This window comes from Brachyhypopomus gauderio, chromosome 8, assembly GCF_052324685.1.
Source record: "Brachyhypopomus gauderio isolate BG-103 chromosome 8, BGAUD_0.2, whole genome shotgun sequence".
NCBI classification, from domain to species: Eukaryota; Metazoa; Chordata; class Actinopteri; order Gymnotiformes; family Hypopomidae; genus Brachyhypopomus; species Brachyhypopomus gauderio.
The window spans coordinates 27,565,918-27,587,822 of record NC_135218.1 but is presented as its reverse complement, the minus strand read 5'-3'; the positions used below and the strand labels follow the sequence as shown (position 1 = coordinate 27,587,822).

The following is a 21,905-nucleotide window of genomic DNA, read 5'->3' as shown; positions in this document are numbered from 1 at the left end:
TTCACCGACACGGAACAGATTTTAAAGGTTTCGTTACATTCGGAAACAACGAAACAAGCGGAAAACCTCACCGTTCTCTGGACACTGAAAACTTTTTTGGACGGGTTGAAATAACGTGAAGTCTCTTAGCGAAGTTAACTTTTACAGATTTTGACTTGAGACTTTAATATTTTGTGTTTGTAACTCTAACGTTGATGGACGTCTTCGAACTTTTTGCATTGTAGACCAAATTATCGAAATGAGCCTGGACTATTGTAAACTAGTGGAGCTGCGTAATTGACTTTAATCTTAAAATAGGCAAGCAATTTCACTATATCCGGTGACTTAATACCGCGTTTTTGCCAGTGGACTTTCTTCTGTGGACTTTACTGAAATGCAGCTCTTTCAGACACATGTGGTTTTGTGTGTTCTGGTATGGGCAGCACGCGCATCAGGTTTCACGTCGTCAGTAGGCACGAGCCTCAGAAGAACACGTGACCATGCGGGCCCGCAGTCAAACGCGGACAGTGTTGCGCAATCTTCAGCCATCTCGAGGAACCCTTCACCACTTCAGGCAGTCCAAGCTATGGATTCCTCGAGAACCCCTGTGAGGAGAGTTGTGAAGGGCCGTAGACCAGTCCCAGGTAGGAAGCCCAGTAACGTCTCCACACCAGACGCTGGTCCACCGCACCCAGGATCTAAGCTCTCGTCCGTCCGCACACCCAACGGCGCCACCTACATAAATGTCCTCACCGGCTTTGCGGGCCGGAACCGCGTGCTGGTCATTTCGGCACCGGGTGAATCGGACGGCTACTACAAGCTGATGATGAGTCTGCTGAGTCCCAGCATGTACTGTGGGTGGGCGGAGAGGCACTTGCAGCTGATCGCGATGTTTCACGGCCCTGGAGAGACGGGTGGCTGGGTGCGGCGTGTCGGGGTCCTGGGCAACGTGACGGACCAACGGCTGGAGCCGGCCCTGGTGCCCAGGCTGATGAAGTTCCTCAACCTGGAGGAGGGCAAGTTCAGCATGGTGCTGCTGAGGAAGACCCTGCAGGTGGAGGAGCGCTACCCGTACCCGGTGCGTCTGGAGGCCCTGTACGAGACCATCGACCGCACGCCCATGCGCAGGGCTGAGAAGACCAGACAGAAAGGCTTTGTTGAGAGGTGTAAAGCGGCAGGAATGGAGGGACAGGTTGTGCACCCCGTCAGGTCTGGAACCGTAGCCCCTCAACCCCAAAGGAGCCCAGCAACGAGGCGGGGTGAGGGACAGGGCGGGGCAGGGCTGGTCCCACAACCCACCTGGGGCTCCACAACACACTCCACCACCACAGAGACCACAAGACCAGTAACCACATCTACGCTCACTACAACACCTCTCACTAGAGCAGCTACAGTCCCAGCCCGACTCACTGTGACTCCCACTGCCACTAGCCTTCCCCCCACCACCCCTAATACTGTAGCCACCACAGTGCAGCAAACCCAACCACAGACAGCATCACACCAACACAAAGCCTTCACCTCCTCCACCCAACAGCCCATCACGCGCGGCCCACAGTGGGGTCGTGCCAGCACCGTAACACATCCACCCGTTACCACTGGCTCCATCACCCCGCACAGAGTCGGACAAAAACAGCAGAAGATTTCTCCTGGACCCTCACCACCACAGACCCACAGACAGAAGCCTGTGAAGGACAAGCTACCCCAGGGCAAAAACGGAGAACCGATTGAAGAACGTGGAGAAGAGTACGAGGGAGGAAACCCTACTGTGAAGGAACCAGAGAAGAATCATATGGTGTCCAAAAATCATAAGAAATTAGGGGAGACCCTTAAGACCACCAAAAGTCATAAGGATCTAGAAGAGAACATTAAGACCACTAAAGATCATAAGGAACCAGAGAATAATCTTAAGAGAGCCAAAGCAGGGGCCTCATCTGACAAAGCTGATAGGAAGAAAAACATAGAGAGGCCTCAGAAGCCTTCAAAAAAGAGTGATACAGAGAAAAAAGCAGCCAAAACACTTAAGGAGGAGGAGCCAAATGTTCGCAAAAGAAACACAGCAAAAAAGGGGAGTGTCTTAGAAGAAAGGGGAGGTGCCCTCAGACCGATGGAAAAGCCAACTGAGAAATCGCTAGAAACTTTCCTGAGTTATTTTGAGAAAAGAAGACGTCTTCTTGTGGGTATCTTACATTTACTCATATATAAACATGTTCAGAGAGCAATTAGCCAAGTGCTTTTAATGGGAGGGGCCGGGAAATATAGGCGGCGTCTTTCAAAATTTCAAGCTGGTTCCACATGCGTCGTGTCCTGGCCCTGACCTGAGAGAGTGCTTGTTGATTCCCAGGTGATCACCAGCCCGAGTGAGCAGAACGCCATGTACACTCAACAGAGGGTTGAGTACCTGGAGCAGGTGTGTCACATGGCCCTGCGCAAGATCTCAATCATCAGCATCTTTGGGCCCCTGGACAATGGAACCATGAAGATAGACCATTACCAGATGGGTGAGTGTGCATTTCTCTTTGCTGATGTGCACCTAACTCAGTTGGTTTTTTTTTATCTTTTCACGTTGCTTTGCTTGTGTGGCGGTTTACAGAGCAGGACAAGCCTGTACGTGTACTGCCCACCAGTGAGCTCATCAAACAGGAAGTCATCACAGCCTTTCGCAAACACCTGGGGATGCTCTTCAACGACTTCTACATGGTGCTCACGGACTTCGACGTGAAAGTGAAGGTTTGTCATGTGTGGGGATTCAGATTGTGGTTTGCAGGGCAAGACCTCTTCAGTCTCAATTTATTTAGGTAATTTATACAGGTTTTGGTTTTTTATTTGTTTAACATTGTCACACTTTCCATTCATACAGTTATTCATTTAGAAACTCATTTAGAAATTCATTTTGATTGTAATGGTCTGTTCTGTTGGTGTCACAGCAAGCGTACGAGGTTCCTATCGTAATGAAGGCAGTGTTTGACTACATCGACACATTCTCCTCACGCCTCAGAGAGATGGAGCTCCAGAGGAAGCTAGGAATCGCCTGCAAGGCAGAAGACAAGTCCAGATCTCTGGAGAACGTCCTCTCCAGGTTTCTGAGGAGTTTCGTTTTCACTTGATCATTTACTGCTTTTGATTGTCTGTTAGAATAAATGACCTAATGAAGAAAATGGTACTGTGGGTATTCCTTATTGTGTGAGAAGGTTTCGCTGGAGGCGGAGACTGCTTGTAATCTCCACCCCCGACCATGATGATTGGGCCTATCAGCAACAGCTTTCTGCCCTGATCAATCAGGCTTGCAATCTGGGTAAGGGTTTTTTTTTTAAGTTTACTTTCTTGTGCATTCTTTGGGGGAAAAATACGAATTCTAAAAGTTGTGAGAAACCTGTTGCAGCACATTCCTGAGGGAACTTCGTCCCGTCATTCAGTTGCAGAACTTCCTGTAAGCTCCTGTCATGTTCTGCTCATGTACTGATGACTTCAGAACCCAGAAGGCTCGTGTGTGCCGTCAGGTTTTGTTTTTCTTGATTTGAAACAGTTTCCATATGTCCAATGTGAACTGCTCACAAGATGAAGAGGCTGTTTGAGACACAAATGTGGTGTTTTGGGGAATGAGTTGGGGTGAAGGGAGGGGCAGAGGGAGGGGCTTGTGGACTTGGGCAGACATGTGGAAGTGTGGAATCCAGTAGACACCACTCCTCCAGGGCATGACAGCTTTAGTGATGCCCCCCAAAAAACACCTTAGAACCAAACAGATGTCTCTGATTATGAGTACATGGCTACGTTTGGGGCTGGTGAACTACAAACCCTTGTTGTCCCAGCCTGCTCTCAGTTGGGCTGGGCCTTTGGTCCAGTAGACGGTCCTCATACTGCTGGCCTGTGCTGAGCCCAGGGTTCACGTGTATTGTGAACAGACTGCTGTGTTGATGCCCTGTCCCAGGTCTGCGCCATGTGTCTGTCCTGAAGATAGTGGGGAGGACCATGGAGGACGTGAGTGGAGTCCTGGAGCTCTACCCCATCAATGGTAAAGCTGAGAGAGTCTTTTCATGTCCTGCTAAGTGTCACAGGTCTGATGAATCTCTTTAAAATTTCTGCCTAATTTAATAAATTCTTGGGTGCATCCCCACTATATCTACATTACAATTGTGCATCTGTCAGTACTGTTTTCATTTAGTGTCAGTACTGTTGTACTTGAGGCCACCTGTAACCTCTACCGTCAGTACTGTTGTATTCAAGACCTCCTGTACCCTCTACCGTCAGTACTGTTGTATTTTAGACCACCTGTACCCTCTACCGTCAGTACTGTTGTATTTAATACCACCTGTAACCTCTACCGTCAGTACTGTTGTATTTAAGGCCACCTGTACCCTCTACTGTCAGTACTGTTGTATTTAAGGCCACCTGTACCCTCTACCGTCAGTACTGTTGTATTTTAGACCACCTGTACCCTCTACCGTCAGTACTGTTGTATTTAAGACTACCTGTCCCCTCTACCGTCAGTACTGTTGTATTTTAGACCACCTGTACCCTCTACCGTCAGTACTGTTGTATTTAAGACTACCTGTCCCCTCTACCGTCAGTACTGTTGTATTTTAGACCACCTGTGCCCTCTACCGTCAGTACTGTTGTATTTAATGCCACCTGTACCCTCTACCGTCAGTACTGTTGTATTTTAGACCACCTGTCCCCTCTACCGTCAGTACTGTTGTATTTAAGGCCAACTGTACCCTCTACCATCAGTACTGTTGTATTTAATACCACCTTTACCCTCTACCGTCAGTACTGTTGTATTTTAGACCACCTGTGCCCTCTACCATCAGTACTGTTGTATTTAATGCCACCTGTACCCTCTACCGTCAGTACTGTTGTATTTAAGACCACCTGTACCCTCTACCGTCAGTACTGTTGTATTTAAGACCACCTGTCCCCTCTACCATCAGTACTGTTGTATTTAATACCACCTGTACCCTCTACCGTCAGTACTGTGTCTGTACCCTCTACCGTCAGTGCTGTGTCTCAGGTGCCCCTGAACCCTCTACCGTCAGTGCTGTTGTATTTAATGCCACCTGTACCTCTACCATCAGTACTGTTGTATTTAATACCACCTGTACCCTCTACCGTGAGTACTGTTGTATTTTAGACCACCTGTCCCCTCTACCGTCAGTACTGTTGTATTTTAGACCACCTGTGCCCTCTACCATCAGTACTGTTGTATTTAATGCCACCTGTACCCTCTACCGTCAGTACTGTTGTATTTAAGACCACCTGTACCCTCTACCGTCAGTATTGTTGTATTTTATACCACCTGTACCCTCTACCGTCAGTATTGTTGTATTTTATACCACCTGTACCCTCTACCGTCAGTACTGTTGTATTTTAGACCACCTGTGCCCTCTACCGTCAGTACTGTTGTATTTAAGACCACCTGTGCCCTCTACCGTCAGTACTGTTGTATTTAAGACCACCTGTGCCCTCTACCGTCAGTACTGTTGTATTTAAGACCACCTGTACCTCTACCGTCAGTACTGTTGTATTTAATACCACCTTTACCCTCTACCATCAGTACTGTTATATTTAAGACCACCTGTGCCCTCTACCATCAGTACTGTTGTATTTAAGACCACCTGTGCCCTCTACCGTCAGTACTGTTGTATTTAAGACCACCTGTCCCCTCTACCGTCAGTACTGTTGTATTTAATAACACCTGTGCCTCTACCGTCAGTACTGTTGTATTTAATACCACCTGTACCCTCTACCGTCAGTATTGTTGTATTTAATACCACCTTTACCCTCTACCATCAGTACTGTTGTATTTTAGACCACCTGTAACCTCTACCGTCAGTACTGTTGTATTTAATACCACCTGTGCCTCTACCGTCAGTACTGTTGTATTTAGTACCACCTGTGCCTCTACCGTCAGTACTGTTGTATTTAATACCACCTGTACCTCTACCATCAGTACTGTTGTATTTAATACCACCTGTACCCTCTACCGTGAGTACTGTTGTATTTTAGACCACCTGTCCCCTCTACCGTCAGTACTGTTGTATTTTAGACCACCTGTGCCCTCTACCATCAGTACTGTTGTATTTAATGCCACCTGTACCCTCTACCGTCAGTACTGTTGTATTTAAGACCACCTGTACCCTCTATCGTCAGTACTGTTGTATTTTATACCACCTGTACCCTCTACCGTCAGTACTGTTGTATTTTATACCACCTGTACCCTCTACCGTCAGTACTGTTGTATTTTAGTCCACCTGTACCCTCTACCGTCAGTACTGTTGTATTTAAGACCACCTGTCCCCTCTACCATCAGTACTGTTGTATTTTAGACCACCTGTACCCTCTACCATCAGTACTGTTGTATTTAATACCACCTGTACCCTCTACCGTCAGTACTGTGTCTGTACCCTCTACCGTCAGTACTGTTGTATTTTATACCACCTGTCCCCTCTACCGTCAGTACTGTTGTATTTTAGACCACCTGTACCCTCTACCGTCAGTACTGTTGTATTTAAGACCACCTGTCCCCTCTACCGTCAGTACTGTTGTATTTTAGACCACCTGTACCCTCTACCGTCAGTACTGTTGTATTTAAGACCACCTGTCCCCTCTACCATCAGTACTGTTGTATTTAATACCACCTGTACCCTCTACCGTCAGTACTGTGTCTGTACCCTCTACCGTCAGTGCTGTGTCTCAGGTGCCCCTGAACCCTCTACCGTCAGTACTGTTGTATTTAAGACCACCTGTGCCCTCTACCGTCAGTACTGTTGTATTTAAGACCACCTGTGCCCTCTACCGTCAGTACTGTTGTATTTAAGACCACCTGTGCCCTCTACCGTCAGTACTGTTGTATTTAAGACCACCTGTGCCCTCTACCGTCAGTACTGTTGTATTTAATAACACCTGTGCCTCCACCGTCAGTACTGTTGTATTTAATACCACCTGTGCCTCTACCGTCAGTACTGTTGTATTTAATACCACCTGTACCCTCTACCGTCAGTATTGTTGTATTTAATACCACCTTTACCCTCTACCATCAGTACTGTTGTATTTTAGACCACCTGTAACCTCTACCGTCAGTACTGTTGTATTTAATACCACCTGTGCCTCTACCGTCAGTACTGTTGTATTTAATAACACCTGTGCCTCTACCGTCAGTACTGTTGTATTTAATACCACCTGTACCCTCTACCGTCAGTATTGTTGTATTTAATACCACCTTTACCCTCTACCATCAGTACTGTTGTATTTTAGACCACCTGTAACCTCTACCGTCAGTACTGTTGTACTTAATACCACCTGTGCCTCTACCGTCAGTACTGTTGTATTTAATAACACCTGTGCCTCTACCGTCAGTACTGTTGTATTTAATACCACCTGTACCCTCTACCGTCAGTATTGTTGTATTTAATACCACCTTTACCCTCTACCATCAGTACTGTTGTATTTTAGACCACCTGTAACCTCTACCGTCAGTACTGTTGTATTTAATACCACCTGTGCCTCTACCGTCAGTACTGTTGTATTTAGTACCACCTGTGCCTCTACCGTCAGTACTGTTGTATTTAATACCACCTGTACCCTCTACCGTCAGTACTGTTGTATTTAAGACCACCTGTCCCCTCTACCGTCAGTACTGTTGTATTTTAGACCACCTGTGCCCTCTACCATCAGTACTGTTGTATTTAATGCCACCTGTACCCTCTACCGTCAGTACTGTTGTATTTAAGACCACCTGTACCCTCTACCGTCAGTATTGTTGTATTTTATACCACCTGTACCCTCTACCGTCAGTACTGTTGTATTTTAGACCACCTGTAACCTCTACCGTCAGTACTGTTGTATTTAATACCACCTGTGCCTCTACCGTCCACCTTTAGTCCACCTGTACCCTCTACCGTCAGTACTGTTGTATTTAAGACCACCTGTCCCCTCTACCATCAGTACTGTTGTATTTTAGACCACCTGTACCCTCTACCATCAGTACTGTTGTATTTACAATTTACAATTATGGCATTTGGCAGACGCCCTTATCCAGAGCGACTTACATTTTAATCTCATTTTTTTTTATACAAGTGAGCAATTGAGGGTTAAGGGCCTTGCTCAGGGGCACCTCAGTCATGGCTTCAGGCCTGGGAATCGAACCTGGGACCCTTCGGTCACAAGACCAGTTCCCTAACCACCAGGCCATGACTGCCCTATTTAATACCTATTTAATACCACCTGTACCCTCTACCGTCAGTACTGTGTCTGTACCCTCTACCGTCAGTACTGTTGTATTTAAGACCACCTGTGCCCTCTACCATCAGTGCTGTTGTATTTAATGCCACCTGTACCTCTACCATCAGTACTGTTGTATGTTGTATTTAATACCACCTGTACCCTCTACCGTCAGTACTGTTGTATTTTATACCACCTGTCCCCTCTACCGTCAGTACTGTTGTATTTTAGACCACCTGTGCCCTCTACCGTCAGTACTGTTGTATTTAATGCCACCTGTACCCTCTACCGTCAGTACTGTTGTATTTTAGACCACCTGTCCCCTCTACCGTCAGTACTGTTGTATTTAAGGCCAACTGTACCCTCTACCATCAGTACTGTTGTATTTAATACCACCTTTACCCTCTACCGTCAGTACTGTTGTATTTTAGACCACCTGTGCCCTCTACCATCAGTACTGTTGTATTTAATGCCACCTGTACCCTCTACCGTCAGTACTGTTGTATTTAAGACCACCTGTACCCTCTACCGTCAGTACTGTTGTATTTAAGACCACCTGTCCCCTCTACCATCAGTACTGTTGTATTTAATACCACCTGTACCCTCTACCGTCAGTACTGTGTCTGTACCCTCTACCGTCAGTGCTGTGTCTCAGGTGCCCCTGAACCCTCTACCGTCAGTGCTGTTGTATTTAATGCCACCTGTACCTCTACCATCAGTACTGTTGTATTTAATACCACCTGTACCCTCTACCGTGAGTACTGTTGTATTTTAGACCACCTGTCCCCTCTACCGTCAGTACTGTTGTATTTTAGACCACCTGTGCCCTCTACCATCAGTACTGTTGTATTTAATGCCACCTGTACCCTCTACCGTCAGTACTGTTGTATTTAAGACCACCTGTACCCTCTACCGTCAGTATTGTTGTATTTTATACCACCTGTACCCTCTACCGTCAGTATTGTTGTATTTTATACCACCTGTACCCTCTACCGTCAGTACTGTTGTATTTTAGACCACCTGTGCCCTCTACCGTCAGTACTGTTGTATTTAAGACCACCTGTGCCCTCTACCGTCAGTACTGTTGTATTTAAGACCACTTGTGCCCTCTACCGTCAGTACTGTTGTATTTAAGACCACCTGTACCTCTACCGTCAGTACTGTTGTATTTAATACCACCTTTACCCTCTACCATCAGTACTGTTATATTTAAGACCACCTGTGCCCTCTACCATCAGTACTGTTGTATTTAAGACCACCTGTGCCCTCTACCGTCAGTACTGTTGTATTTAAGACCACCTGTCCCCTCTACCGTCAGTACTGTTGTATTTAATAACACCTGTGCCTCTACCGTCAGTACTGTTGTATTTAATACCACCTGTACCCTCTACCGTCAGTATTGTTGTATTTAATACCACCTTTACCCTCTACCATCAGTACTGTTGTATTTTAGACCACCTGTAACCTCTACCGTCAGTACTGTTGTATTTAATACCACCTGTGCCTCTACCGTCAGTACTGTTGTATTTAGTACCACCTGTGCCTCTACCGTCAGTACTGTTGTATTTAATACCACCTGTACCTCTACCATCAGTACTGTTGTATTTAATACCACCTGTACCCTCTACCGTGAGTACTGTTGTATTTTAGACCACCTGTCCCCTCTACCGTCAGTACTGTTGTATTTTAGACCACCTGTGCCCTCTACCATCAGTACTGTTGTATTTAATGCCACCTGTACCCTCTACCGTCAGTACTGTTGTATTTAAGACCACCTGTACCCTCTATCGTCAGTACTGTTGTATTTTATACCACCTGTACCCTCTACCGTCAGTACTGTTGTATTTTATACCACCTGTACCCTCTACCGTCAGTACTGTTGTATTTTAGTCCACCTGTACCCTCTACCGTCAGTACTGTTGTATTTAAGACCACCTGTCCCCTCTACCATCAGTACTGTTGTATTTTAGACCACCTGTACCCTCTACCATCAGTACTGTTGTATTTAATACCACCTGTACCCTCTACCGTCAGTACTGTGTCTGTACCCTCTACCGTCAGTACTGTTGTATTTTATACCACCTGTCCCCTCTACCGTCAGTACTGTTGTATTTTAGACCACCTGTACCCTCTACCGTCAGTACTGTTGTATTTAAGACCACCTGTCCCCTCTACCGTCAGTACTGTTGTATTTTAGACCACCTGTACCCTCTACCGTCAGTACTGTTGTATTTAAGACCACCTGTCCCCTCTACCATCAGTACTGTTGTATTTAATACCACCTGTACCCTCTACCGTCAGTACTGTGTCTGTACCCTCTACCGTCAGTGCTGTGTCTCAGGTGCCCCTGAACCCTCTACCGTCAGTACTGTTGTATTTAAGACCACCTGTGCCCTCTACCGTCAGTACTGTTGTATTTAAGACCAGCTGTGCCCTCTACCGTCAGTACTGTTGTATTTAAGACCACCTGTGCCCTCTACCGTCAGTACTGTTGTATTTAAGACCACCTGTGCCCTCTACCGTCAGTACTGTTGTATTTAATAACACCTGTGCCTCCACCGTCAGTACTGTTGTATTTAATACCACCTGTACCCTCTACCGTCAGTATTGTTGTATTTAATACCACCTTTACCCTCTACCATCAGTACTGTTGTATTTTAGACCACCTGTAACCTCTACCGTCAGTACTGTTGTATTTAATACCACCTGTGCCTCTACCGTCAGTACTGTTGTATTTAATAACACCTGTGCCTCTACCGTCAGTACTGTTGTATTTAATACCACCTGTACCCTCTACCGTCAGTATTGTTGTATTTAATACCACCTTTACCCTCTACCATCAGTACTGTTGTATTTTAGACCACCTGTAACCTCTACCGTCAGTACTGTTGTACTTAATACCACCTGTGCCTCTACCGTCAGTACTGTTGTATTTAATAACACCTGTGCCTCTACCGTCAGTACTGTTGTATTTAATACCACCTGTACCCTCTACCGTCAGTATTGTTGTATTTAATACCACCTTTACCCTCTACCATCAGTACTGTTGTATTTTAGACCACCTGTAACCTCTACCGTCAGTACTGTTGTATTTAATACCACCTGTGCCTCTACCGTCAGTACTGTTGTATTTAGTACCACCTGTGCCTCTACCGTCAGTACTGTTGTATTTAATACCACCTGTACCCTCTACCGTCAGTACTGTTGTATTTAAGACCACCTGTCCCCTCTACCGTCAGTACTGTTGTATTTTAGACCACCTGTGCCCTCTACCATCAGTACTGTTGTATTTAATGCCACCTGTACCCTCTACCGTCAGTACTGTTGTATTTAAGACCACCTGTACCCTCTACCGTCAGTATTGTTGTATTTTATACCACCTGTACCCTCTACCGTCAGTACTGTTGTATTTTAGACCACCTGTAACCTCTACCGTCAGTACTGTTGTATTTAATACCACCTGTGCCTCTACCGTCCACCTTTAGTCCACCTGTACCCTCTACCGTCAGTACTGTTGTATTTAAGACCACCTGTCCCCTCTACCATCAGTACTGTTGTATTTTAGACCACCTGTACCCTCTACCATCAGTACTGTTGTATTTACAATTTACAATTATGGCATTTGGCAGACGCCCTTATCCAGAGCGACTTACATTTTAATCTCATTTTTTTTTATACAAGTGAGCAATTGAGGGTTAAGGGCCTTGCTCAGGGGCACCTCAGTCATGGCTTCAGGCCTGGGAATCGAACCTGGGACCCTTCGGTCACAAGACCAGTTCCCTAACCACCAGGCCATGACTGCCCTATTTAATACCTATTTAATACCACCTGTACCCTCTACCGTCAGTACTGTGTCTGTACCCTCTACCGTCAGTACTGTTGTATTTAAGACCACCTGTGCCCTCTACCATCAGTGCTGTTGTATTTAATGCCACCTGTACCTCTACCATCAGTACTGTTGTATGTTGTATTTAATACCACCTGTACCCTCTACCGTCAGTACTGTTGTATTTTATACCACCTGTCCCCTCTACCGTCAGTACTGTTGTATTTTAGACCACCTGTACCCTCTACCGTCAGTACTGTTGTATTTAAGACCACCTGTCCCCTCTACCGTCAGTACTGTTGTATTTTAGACCACCTGTACCCTCTACCGTCAGTACTGTTGTATTTAAGACCACCTGTCCCCTCTACCATCAGTACTGTTGTATTTAATACCACCTGTACCCTCTACCGTCAGTACTGTGTCTGTACCCTCTACCGTCAGTGCTGTGTCTCAGGTGCCCCTGAACCCTCTACCGTCAGTACTGTTGTATTTAAGACCACCTGTGCCCTCTACCGTCAGTACTGTTGTATTTAAGACCACCTGTGCCCTCTACCGTCAGTACTGTTGTATTTAAGACCACCTGTGCCCTCTACCGTCAGTACTGTTGTATTTAAGACCACCTGTACCTCTACCGTCAGTACTGTTGTATTTAATACCACCTTTACCCTCTACCATCAGTACTGTTATATTTAAGACCACCTGTGCCCTCTACCATCAGTACTGTTGTATTTAAGACCACCTGTGCCCTCTACCGTCAGTACTGTTGTATTTAAGACCACCTGTCCCCTCTACCGTCAGTACTGTTGTATTTAATAACACCTGTGCCTCTACCGTCAGTACTGTTGTATTTAATACCACCTGTACCCTCTACCGTCAGTATTGTTGTATTTAATACCACCTTTACCCTCTACCATCAGTACTGTTGTATTTTAGACCACCTGTAACCTCTACCGTCAGTACTGTTGTATTTAATACCACCTGTGCCTCTACCGTCAGTACTGTTGTATTTAGTACCACCTGTGCCTCTACCGTCAGTACTGTTGTATTTAATACCACCTGTACCTCTACCATCAGTACTGTTGTATTTAATACCACCTGTACCCTCTACCGTGAGTAGTTGTATTTTAGACCACCTGTCCCCTCTACCGTCAGTACTGTTGTATTTTAGACCACCTGTGCCCTCTACCATCAGTACTGTTGTATTTAATGCCACCTGTACCCTCTACCGTCAGTACTGTTGTATTTAAGACCACCTGTACCCTCTATCGTCAGTACTGTTGTATTTTATACCACCTGTACCCTCTACCGTCAGTACTGTTGTATTTTATACCACCTGTACCCTCTACCGTCAGTACTGTTGTATTTTAGTCCACCTGTACCCTCTACCGTCAGTACTGTTGTATTTAAGACCACCTGTCCCCTCTACCATCAGTACTGTTGTATTTTAGACCACCTGTACCCTCTACCATCAGTACTGTTGTATTTAATACCACCTGTACCCTCTACCGTCAGTACTGTGTCTGTACCCTCTACCGTCAGTACTGTTGTATTTAAGACCACCTGTGCCCTCTACCATCAGTGCTGTTGTATTTAATGCCACCTGTACCTCTACCATCAGTGCTGTTGTATGTTGTATTTAATACCACCTGTACCCTCTACCGTCAGTACTGTTGTATTTTATACCACCTGTCCCCTCTACCGTCAGTACTGTTGTATTTTAGACCACCTGTACCCTCTACCGTCAGTACTGTTGTATTTAAGACCACCTGTCCCCTCTACCGTCAGTACTGTTGTATTTTAGACCACCTGTACCCTCTACCGTCAGTACTGTTGTATTTAAGACCACCTGTCCCCTCTACCATCAGTACTGTTGTATTTAATACCACCTGTACCCTCTACCGTCAGTACTGTGTCTGTACCCTCTACCGTCAGTGCTGTGTCTCAGGTGCCCCTGAACCCTCTACCGTCAGTACTGTTGTATTTAAGACCACCTGTGCCCTCTACCGTCAGTACTGTTGTATTTAAGACCACCTGTCCCCTCTACCGTCAGTACTGTTGTATTTAATAACACCTGTGCCTCTACCGTCAGTACTGTTGTATTTAATACCACCTGTACCCTCTACCGTCAGTATTGTTGTATTTAATACCACCTTTACCCTCTACCATCAGTACTGTTGTATTTTAGACCACCTGTAACCTCTACCGTCAGTACTGTTGTATTTAATACCACCTGTGCCTCTACCGTCAGTACTGTTGTATTTAGTACCACCTGTGCCTCTACCGTCAGTACTGTTGTATTTAATACCACCTGTACCTCTACCATCAGTACTGTTGTATTTAATACCACCTGTACCCTCTACCGTGAGTACTGTTGTATTTTAGACCACCTGTCCCCTCTACCGTCAGTACTGTTGTATTTTAGACCACCTGTGCCCTCTACCATCAGTACTGTTGTATTTAATGCCACCTGTACCCTCTACCGTCAGTACTGTTGTATTTAAGACCACCTGTACCCTCTATCGTCAGTACTGTTGTATTTTATACCACCTGTACCCTCTACCGTCAGTACTGTTGTATTTTATACCACCTGTACCCTCTACCGTCAGTACTGTTGTATTTTAGTCCACCTGTACCCTCTACCGTCAGTACTGTTGTATTTAAGACCACCTGTCCCCTCTACCATCAGTACTGTTGTATTTTAGACCACCTGTACCCTCTACCATCAGTACTGTTGTATTTAATACCACCTGTACCCTCTACCGTCAGTACTGTGTCTGTACCCTCTACCGTCAGTACTGTTGTATTTTATACCACCTGTCCCCTCTACCGTCAGTACTGTTGTATTTTAGACCACCTGTACCCTCTACCGTCAGTACTGTTGTATTTAAGACCACCTGTCCCCTCTACCGTCAGTACTGTTGTATTTTAGACCACCTGTACCCTCTACCGTCAGTACTGTTGTATTTAAGACCACCTGTCCCCTCTACCATCAGTACTGTTGTATTTAATACCACCTGTACCCTCTACCGTCAGTACTGTGTCTGTACCCTCTACCGTCAGTGCTGTGTCTCAGGTGCCCCTGAACCCTCTACCGTCAGTACTGTTGTATTTAAGACCACCTGTGCCCTCTACCGTCAGTACTGTTGTATTTAAGACCAGCTGTGCCCTCTACCGTCAGTACTGTTGTATTTAAGACCACCTGTGCCCTCTACCGTCAGTACTGTTGTATTTAAGACCACCTGTGCCCTCTACCGTCAGTACTGTTGTATTTAATAACACCTGTGCCTCCACCGTCAGTACTGTTGTATTTAATACCACCTGTACCCTCTACCGTCAGTATTGTTGTATTTAATACCACCTTTACCCTCTACCATCAGTACTGTTGTATTTTAGACCACCTGTAACCTCTACCGTCAGTACTGTTGTATTTAATACCACCTGTGCCTCTACCGTCAGTACTGTTGTATTTAATAACACCTGTGCCTCTACCGTCAGTACTGTTGTATTTAATACCACCTGTACCCTCTACCGTCAGTATTGTTGTATTTAATACCACCTTTACCCTCTACCATCAGTACTGTTGTATTTTAGACCACCTGTAACCTCTACCGTCAGTACTGTTGTACTTAATACCACCTGTGCCTCTACCGTCAGTACTGTTGTATTTAATAACACCTGTGCCTCTACCGTCAGTACTGTTGTATTTAATACCACCTGTACCCTCTACCGTCAGTATTGTTGTATTTAATACCACCTTTACCCTCTACCATCAGTACTGTTGTATTTTAGACCACCTGTAACCTCTACCGTCAGTACTGTTGTATTTAATACCACCTGTGCCTCTACCGTCAGTACTGTTGTATTTAGTACCACCTGTGCCTCTACCGTCAGTACTGTTGTATTTAATACCACCTGTACCCTCTACCGTCAGTACTGTTGTATTTAAGACCACCTGTCCCCTCTACCGTCAGTACTGTTGTATTTTAGACCACCTGTGCCCTCTACCATCAGTACTGTTGTATTTAATGCCACCTGTACCCTCTACCGTCAGTACTGTTGTATTTAAGACCACCTGTACCCTCTACCGTCAGTATTGTTGTATTTTATACCACCTGTACCCTCTACCGTCAGTACTGTTGTATTTTAGACCACCTGTAACCTCTACCGTCAGTACTGTTGTATTTAATACCACCTGTGCCTCTACCGTCCACCTTTAGTCCACCTGTACCCTCTACCGTCAGTACTGTTGTATTTAAGACCACCTGTCCCCTCTACCATCAGTACTGTTGTATTTTAGACCACCTGTACCCTCTACCATCAGTACTGTTGTATTTACAATTTACAATTATGGCATTTGGCAGACGCCCTTATCCAGAGCGACTTACATTTTAATCTCATTTTTTTTTATACAAGTGAGCAATTGAGGGTTAAGGGCCTTGCTCAGGGGCACCTCAGTCATGGCTTCAGGCCTGGGAATCGAACCTGGGACCCTTCGGTCACAAGACCAGTTCCCTAACCACCAGGCCATGACTGCCCTATTTAATACCTATTTAATACCACCTGTACCCTCTACCGTCAGTACTGTGTCTGTACCCTCTACCGTCAGTACTGTTGTATTTAAGACCACCTGTGCCCTCTACCATCAGTGCTGTTGTATTTAATGCCACCTGTACCTCTACCATCAGTACTGTTGTATGTTGTATTTAATACCACCTGTACCCTCTACCGTCAGTACTGTTGTATTTTATACCACCTGTCCCCTCTACCGTCAGTACTGTTGTATTTTAGACCACCTGTACCCTCTACCGTCAGTACTGTTGTATTTAAGACCACCTGTCCCCTCTACCGTCAGTACTGTTGTATTTTAGACCACCTGTACCCTCTACCGTCAGTACTGTTGTATTTAAGACCACCTGTCCCCTCTACCATCAGTACTGTTGTATTTAATACCACCTGTACCCTCTACCGTCAGTACTGTGTCTGTACCCTCTACCGTCAGTGCTGTGTCTCAGGTGCCCCTGAACCCTCTACCGTCAGTACTGTTGTATTTAAGACCACCTGTGCCCTCTACCGTCAGTACTGTTGTATTTAAGACCACCTGTGCCCTCTACCGTCAGTACTGTTGTATTTAAGACCACCTGTGCCCTCTACCGTCAGTACTGTTGTATTTAAGACCACCTGTACCTCTACCGTCAGTACTGTTGTATTTAATACCACCTTTACCCTCTACCATCAGTACTGTTATATTTAAGACCACCTGTGCCCTCTACCATCAGTACTGTTGTATTTAAGACCACCTGTGCCCTCTACCGTCAGTACTGTTGTATTTAAGACCACCTGTCCCCTCTACCGTCAGTACTGTTGTATTTAATAACACCTGTGCCTCTACCGTCAGTACTGTTGTATTTAATACCACCTGTACCCTCTACCGTCAGTATTGTTGTATTTAATACCACCTTTACCCTCTACCATCAGTACTGTTGTATTTTAGACCACCTGTAACCTCTACCGTCAGTACTGTTGTATTTAATACCACCTGTGCCTCTACCGTCAGTACTGTTGTATTTAGTACCACCTGTGCCTCTACCGTCAGTACTGTTGTATTTAATACCACCTGTACCTCTACCATCAGTACTGTTGTATTTAATACCACCTGTACCCTCTACCGTGAGTAGTTGTATTTTAGACCACCTGTCCCCTCTACCGTCAGTACTGTTGTATTTTAGACCACCTGTGCCCTCTACCATCAGTACTGTTGTATTTAATGCCACCTGTACCCTCTACCGTCAGTACTGTTGTATTTAAGACCACCTGTACCCTCTATCGTCAGTACTGTTGTATTTTATACCACCTGTACCCTCTACCGTCAGTACTGTTGTATTTTATACCACCTGTACCCTCTACCGTCAGTACTGTTGTATTTTAGTCCACCTGTACCCTCTACCGTCAGTACTGTTGTATTTAAGACCACCTGTCCCCTCTACCATCAGTACTGTTGTATTTTAGACCACCTGTACCCTCTACCATCAGTACTGTTGTATTTAATACCACCTGTACCCTCTACCGTCAGTACTGTGTCTGTACCCTCTACCGTCAGTACTGTTGTATTTAAGACCACCTGTGCCCTCTACCATCAGTGCTGTTGTATTTAATGCCACCTGTACCTCTACCATCAGTGCTGTTGTATGTTGTATTTAATACCACCTGTACCCTCTACCGTCAGTACTGTTGTATTTTATACCACCTGTCCCCTCTACCGTCAGTACTGTTGTATTTTAGACCACCTGTACCCTCTACCGTCAGTACTGTTGTATTTAAGACCACCTGTCCCCTCTACCGTCAGTACTGTTGTATTTTAGACCACCTGTACCCTCTACCGTCAGTACTGTTGTATTTAAGACCACCTGTCCCCTCTACCATCAGTACTGTTGTATTTAATACCACCTGTACCCTCTACCGTCAGTACTGTGTCTGTACCCTCTACCGTCAGTGCTGTGTCTCAGGTGCCCCTGAACCCTCTACCGTCAGTACTGTTGTATTTAAGACCACCTGTGCCCTCTACCGTCAGTACTGTTGTATTTAAGACCACCTGTGCCCTCTACCGTCAGTACTGTTGTATTTAAGACCACCTGTGCCCTCTACCGTCAGTACTGTTGTATTTAAGACCACCTGTGCCCTCTACCGTCAGTACTGTTGTATTTAATAACACCTGTGCCTCCACCGTCAGTACTGTTGTATTTAATACCACCTGTACCCTCTACCGTCAGTATTGTTGTATTTAATACCACCTTTACCCTCTACCATCAGTACTGTTGTATTTTAGACCACCTGTAACCTCTACCGTCAGTACTGTTGTATTTAATACCACCTGTGCCTCTACCGTCAGTACTGTTGTATTTAATAACACCTGTGCCTCTACCGTCAGTACTGTTGTATTTAATACCACCTGTACCCTCTACCGTCAGTATTGTTGTATTTAATACCACCTTTACCCTCTACCATCAGTACTGTTGTATTTTAGACCACCTGTAACCTCTACCGTCAGTACTGTTGTATTTAATACCACCTGTGCCTCTACCGTCAGTACTGTTGTATTTAGTACCACCTGTGCCTCTACCGTCAGTACTGTTGTATTTAATACCACCTGTACCTCTACCGTCAGTACTGTTGTATTTTAGACCACCTGTACCCTCTACCGTCAGTACTGTTGTATTTAAGGCCAACTGTCCCCTCTACCATCAGTACTGTTGTATTTAATACCACTTGTACCCTCTACCGTCAGTACTGTGTCTGTACCTCTACCGTCAGTGCTGTGTCTCAGGTGCCCCTGAACCCTCTCCTGTTGCAGGAAGTGCAAGTATGGAACGCGAGGACCTCACTTCCTCTCTGGCGCGGGACATCCGAGACTACTTCCAGGTCAGTGCGGAGTATTTCTCTATGCTGCTAGTGGGCAAAGATGGCAACGTGAAGTCCTGGTACCCGTCGCCCGTCTGGTCCATGTCTGTCATCTACGACCTGATCGACTCCATGCAGCTGCGCAGACAGGAGACGGCCATTCAGCTCTCCCTCGGAATGCACTGCCCCGAGGAAGACTACGCCCACCACGACGGTTACCATGACGGATATCATCATGGTTACGGTTACTAAGGTGGGGTTTATGAGAAAAGACCTGTTCTTGGTCTGGGTGCCACGTAGTGCCAACAGCTGTGTGAGACTGACTGATCACTGAGGTCGTCTTTCTCTTTTGTTATGTTAGGTGAGTCCTATGTGTGTTAGTGATTGGTGTTTTCAGAAGTGTGCTGTCATTGGCGAGGACTTTACCCTCTGTTGATTGAATGTACTTTTACGGGTTATTTTTATTGTATTGTGAAAGAAACTAAAAAAACAGTGTAGTGTTATTTTGAGACTTGATTTAATTTGCCCAGTAATTAAAATAAATTAATATTCAAATTGTGTATTTTTAGAAATAACACTACATTTTAAATAATGCAATGTCTGATGAATGTGGCATTCTTGTTTGTCACTGAAATGATAGCGTGATGGTTTTTTGATTGCTTTATTCCATGTGTTCTACTGCCCCCTGTCACATGTAGCGATACACTACAATTAGCAATGTTTTCAGTTTCTCTTAATTGGAGGTTTTGTGGTGAAGATGAATGTTTTTTCCCAAAAAGCTTATGTTGTTAAGGAACTAACCGAATACTTTTTTGTTGTCATTGCTTAAGTTAGAGTGACTTGAGATTTTCAGTTTGCAATGTAAGAATCATATTTAGGTTGTACATCATATTAAAAGCATGCAAGATGATATTTCAGATATCGATTTTTCTGAACAAACCCAGACAATACAACTACTGTTTAAATAATTCTCATATAACTTTTTATTTACAAAAAAATTAAACTGCAATGCAAGACACAATCAATTCTAAATCTGCATATTTAATTTGTGAATTAATTCAGATTAATTTGGTTGATTAATACTGAAACTGCAAGCTTTTGTCAAACCTCTAAATAATAATAATAATAATTATTATTATTTTACATTTCAACAAAGACATAATACAGTCCAGTAAATGCAGTTTAAGGCATTAACTCTGGAAATCCTTGCAGTATGCAACTGTAGGTACAGTCAGTATGAAATTCATCTGAAATAAATTGTTGACGTGTCAGTTGGCTGTGTTATCAGTTCCTGAACATCTCTCCTACAGGCAGGCGAGCCCAAGCCACTTCCAACCGCCACATTTTCTTCTGAATCTGATAAGTGAGTGACAGTACTGGAGTTGCATGGTAGGGGGCAGCAGAGAGTCCGAGTAGTGACGATCTAAGAGTGCTAGAACTAGAAGGTTCGTCATGTGACAGAGTTCACAAAGACGAGTAAGGCCAAGGCCACGTGCTCTGGATGTGACAGAGAGGAAGATGAGGAGGAGGAGGAGGGGGAGGGAATGGCTGTTTTTTAAAGAAAATATATGTGAGATTAAAGGAAAGGGATGAGCTGAGAAGCTAGTAGAAGTTGACCAGGAGATGCTACGCACTCTCCAGACAGACGGAGCTCGTGTTGAGTGTCTGCCGTTGCATTTTCTGTCTTGTCTCAGTTCATCCTGATTTCACGGCATGTTTGTTACTGTGTGAACACACAACTACTCACAAAAAAATCAGGTGAAATTTCAGGATAAATCTAAAATGCACTTTAACCTTTACAGGTGAACATAATGTGACCTGTAAACTTTTAAACGCACACATTAAACTGTTCATTGTTTAATGGGAGCTTAATGGGAAAATTCACAACAGGTTGCAGCCTGCCATCACTTCAGGACATCTACCACAGCAGGGTCAATAGACAGACAAGAAAAATAACCTCTGACCCCTCTCATCCTGGACATCACATCTTCCAACCACTCCCCTCTGGTAGAAGATTCAGAGCCATCAAAACCAGCACAACCAGCACGCAAACAGCTTTTTCCCCAGAGCTGTAGCACTCAGCAACAGAACCAGTCCCTCTGCACCTTAAAAAACCTCTATGCCACTTACCACACTCACCTTCTTCTCCACCTACCTCAATGGACATGCTGACTTTTGCTGTCAAACAGCATTGTGCAATACATTATACCACCCCGTGGCATTTTACTGTTAATTACTATTATTACTGTAAATACAACTTTACAACTGTCTATAGCATATTTATTTATTACATATCTATTCTGTACATATCTCTTGTTTTGTTTAGTCTGTGTGTTGTCTTGTCGTCCAGTTTTGTGTCAAGTCTTACTTGTGGGGCCAACACCAGGACAAATTCCTTGTATGTGCAACATACTTGGCGAAATAAAGTGATTCTGATTCTGAGGTGTTTGATCCATGAATGGACTAATACATTTCCTGGTTAGAATTGGTG

General features: G+C 44.9%; 1 protein-coding gene across 1 annotated transcript; it reads left to right on the top strand.

Moving 5' to 3' along the window:
- Nucleotides 1-373: 373 nt before the first annotated feature.
- On the top strand, nucleotides 374-20,892 carry ccdc80l1 (coiled-coil domain containing 80 like 1). Its single transcript, XM_077016032.1, has 7 exons — nucleotides 374-2,152; nucleotides 2,321-2,477; nucleotides 2,570-2,706; nucleotides 2,904-3,055; nucleotides 3,168-3,271; nucleotides 3,905-3,988; nucleotides 19,368-20,892. The coding sequence occupies exons 1-7, from the start codon at nucleotides 374-376 to the stop codon at nucleotides 19,664-19,666; spliced, it is 2,712 nt and encodes a 903-aa protein (XP_076872147.1). The 3' UTR covers nucleotides 19,667-20,892.
- The last annotated feature ends 1,013 nt before the right edge of the window (nucleotides 20,893-21,905 follow it).

Excerpts from the sequence above, each read along its gene's own strand:
- ccdc80l1 (XM_077016032.1), top strand. The coding sequence starts at position 374 with ATGCAGCTCTTTCAGACACATGTGGTTTTGTGTGTTCTGGTATGGGCA. Across the intron at positions 2,153-2,320 it reads AGAAAAGAAGACGTCTTCTT|GTGATCACCAGCCCGAGTGA; the intron begins GTGGGTATCTTA and ends GTTGATTCCCAG. Across the intron at positions 3,056-3,167 it reads CTGGAGAACGTCCTCTCCAG|GTTTCGCTGGAGGCGGAGAC; the intron begins GTTTCTGAGGAG and ends TTGTGTGAGAAG.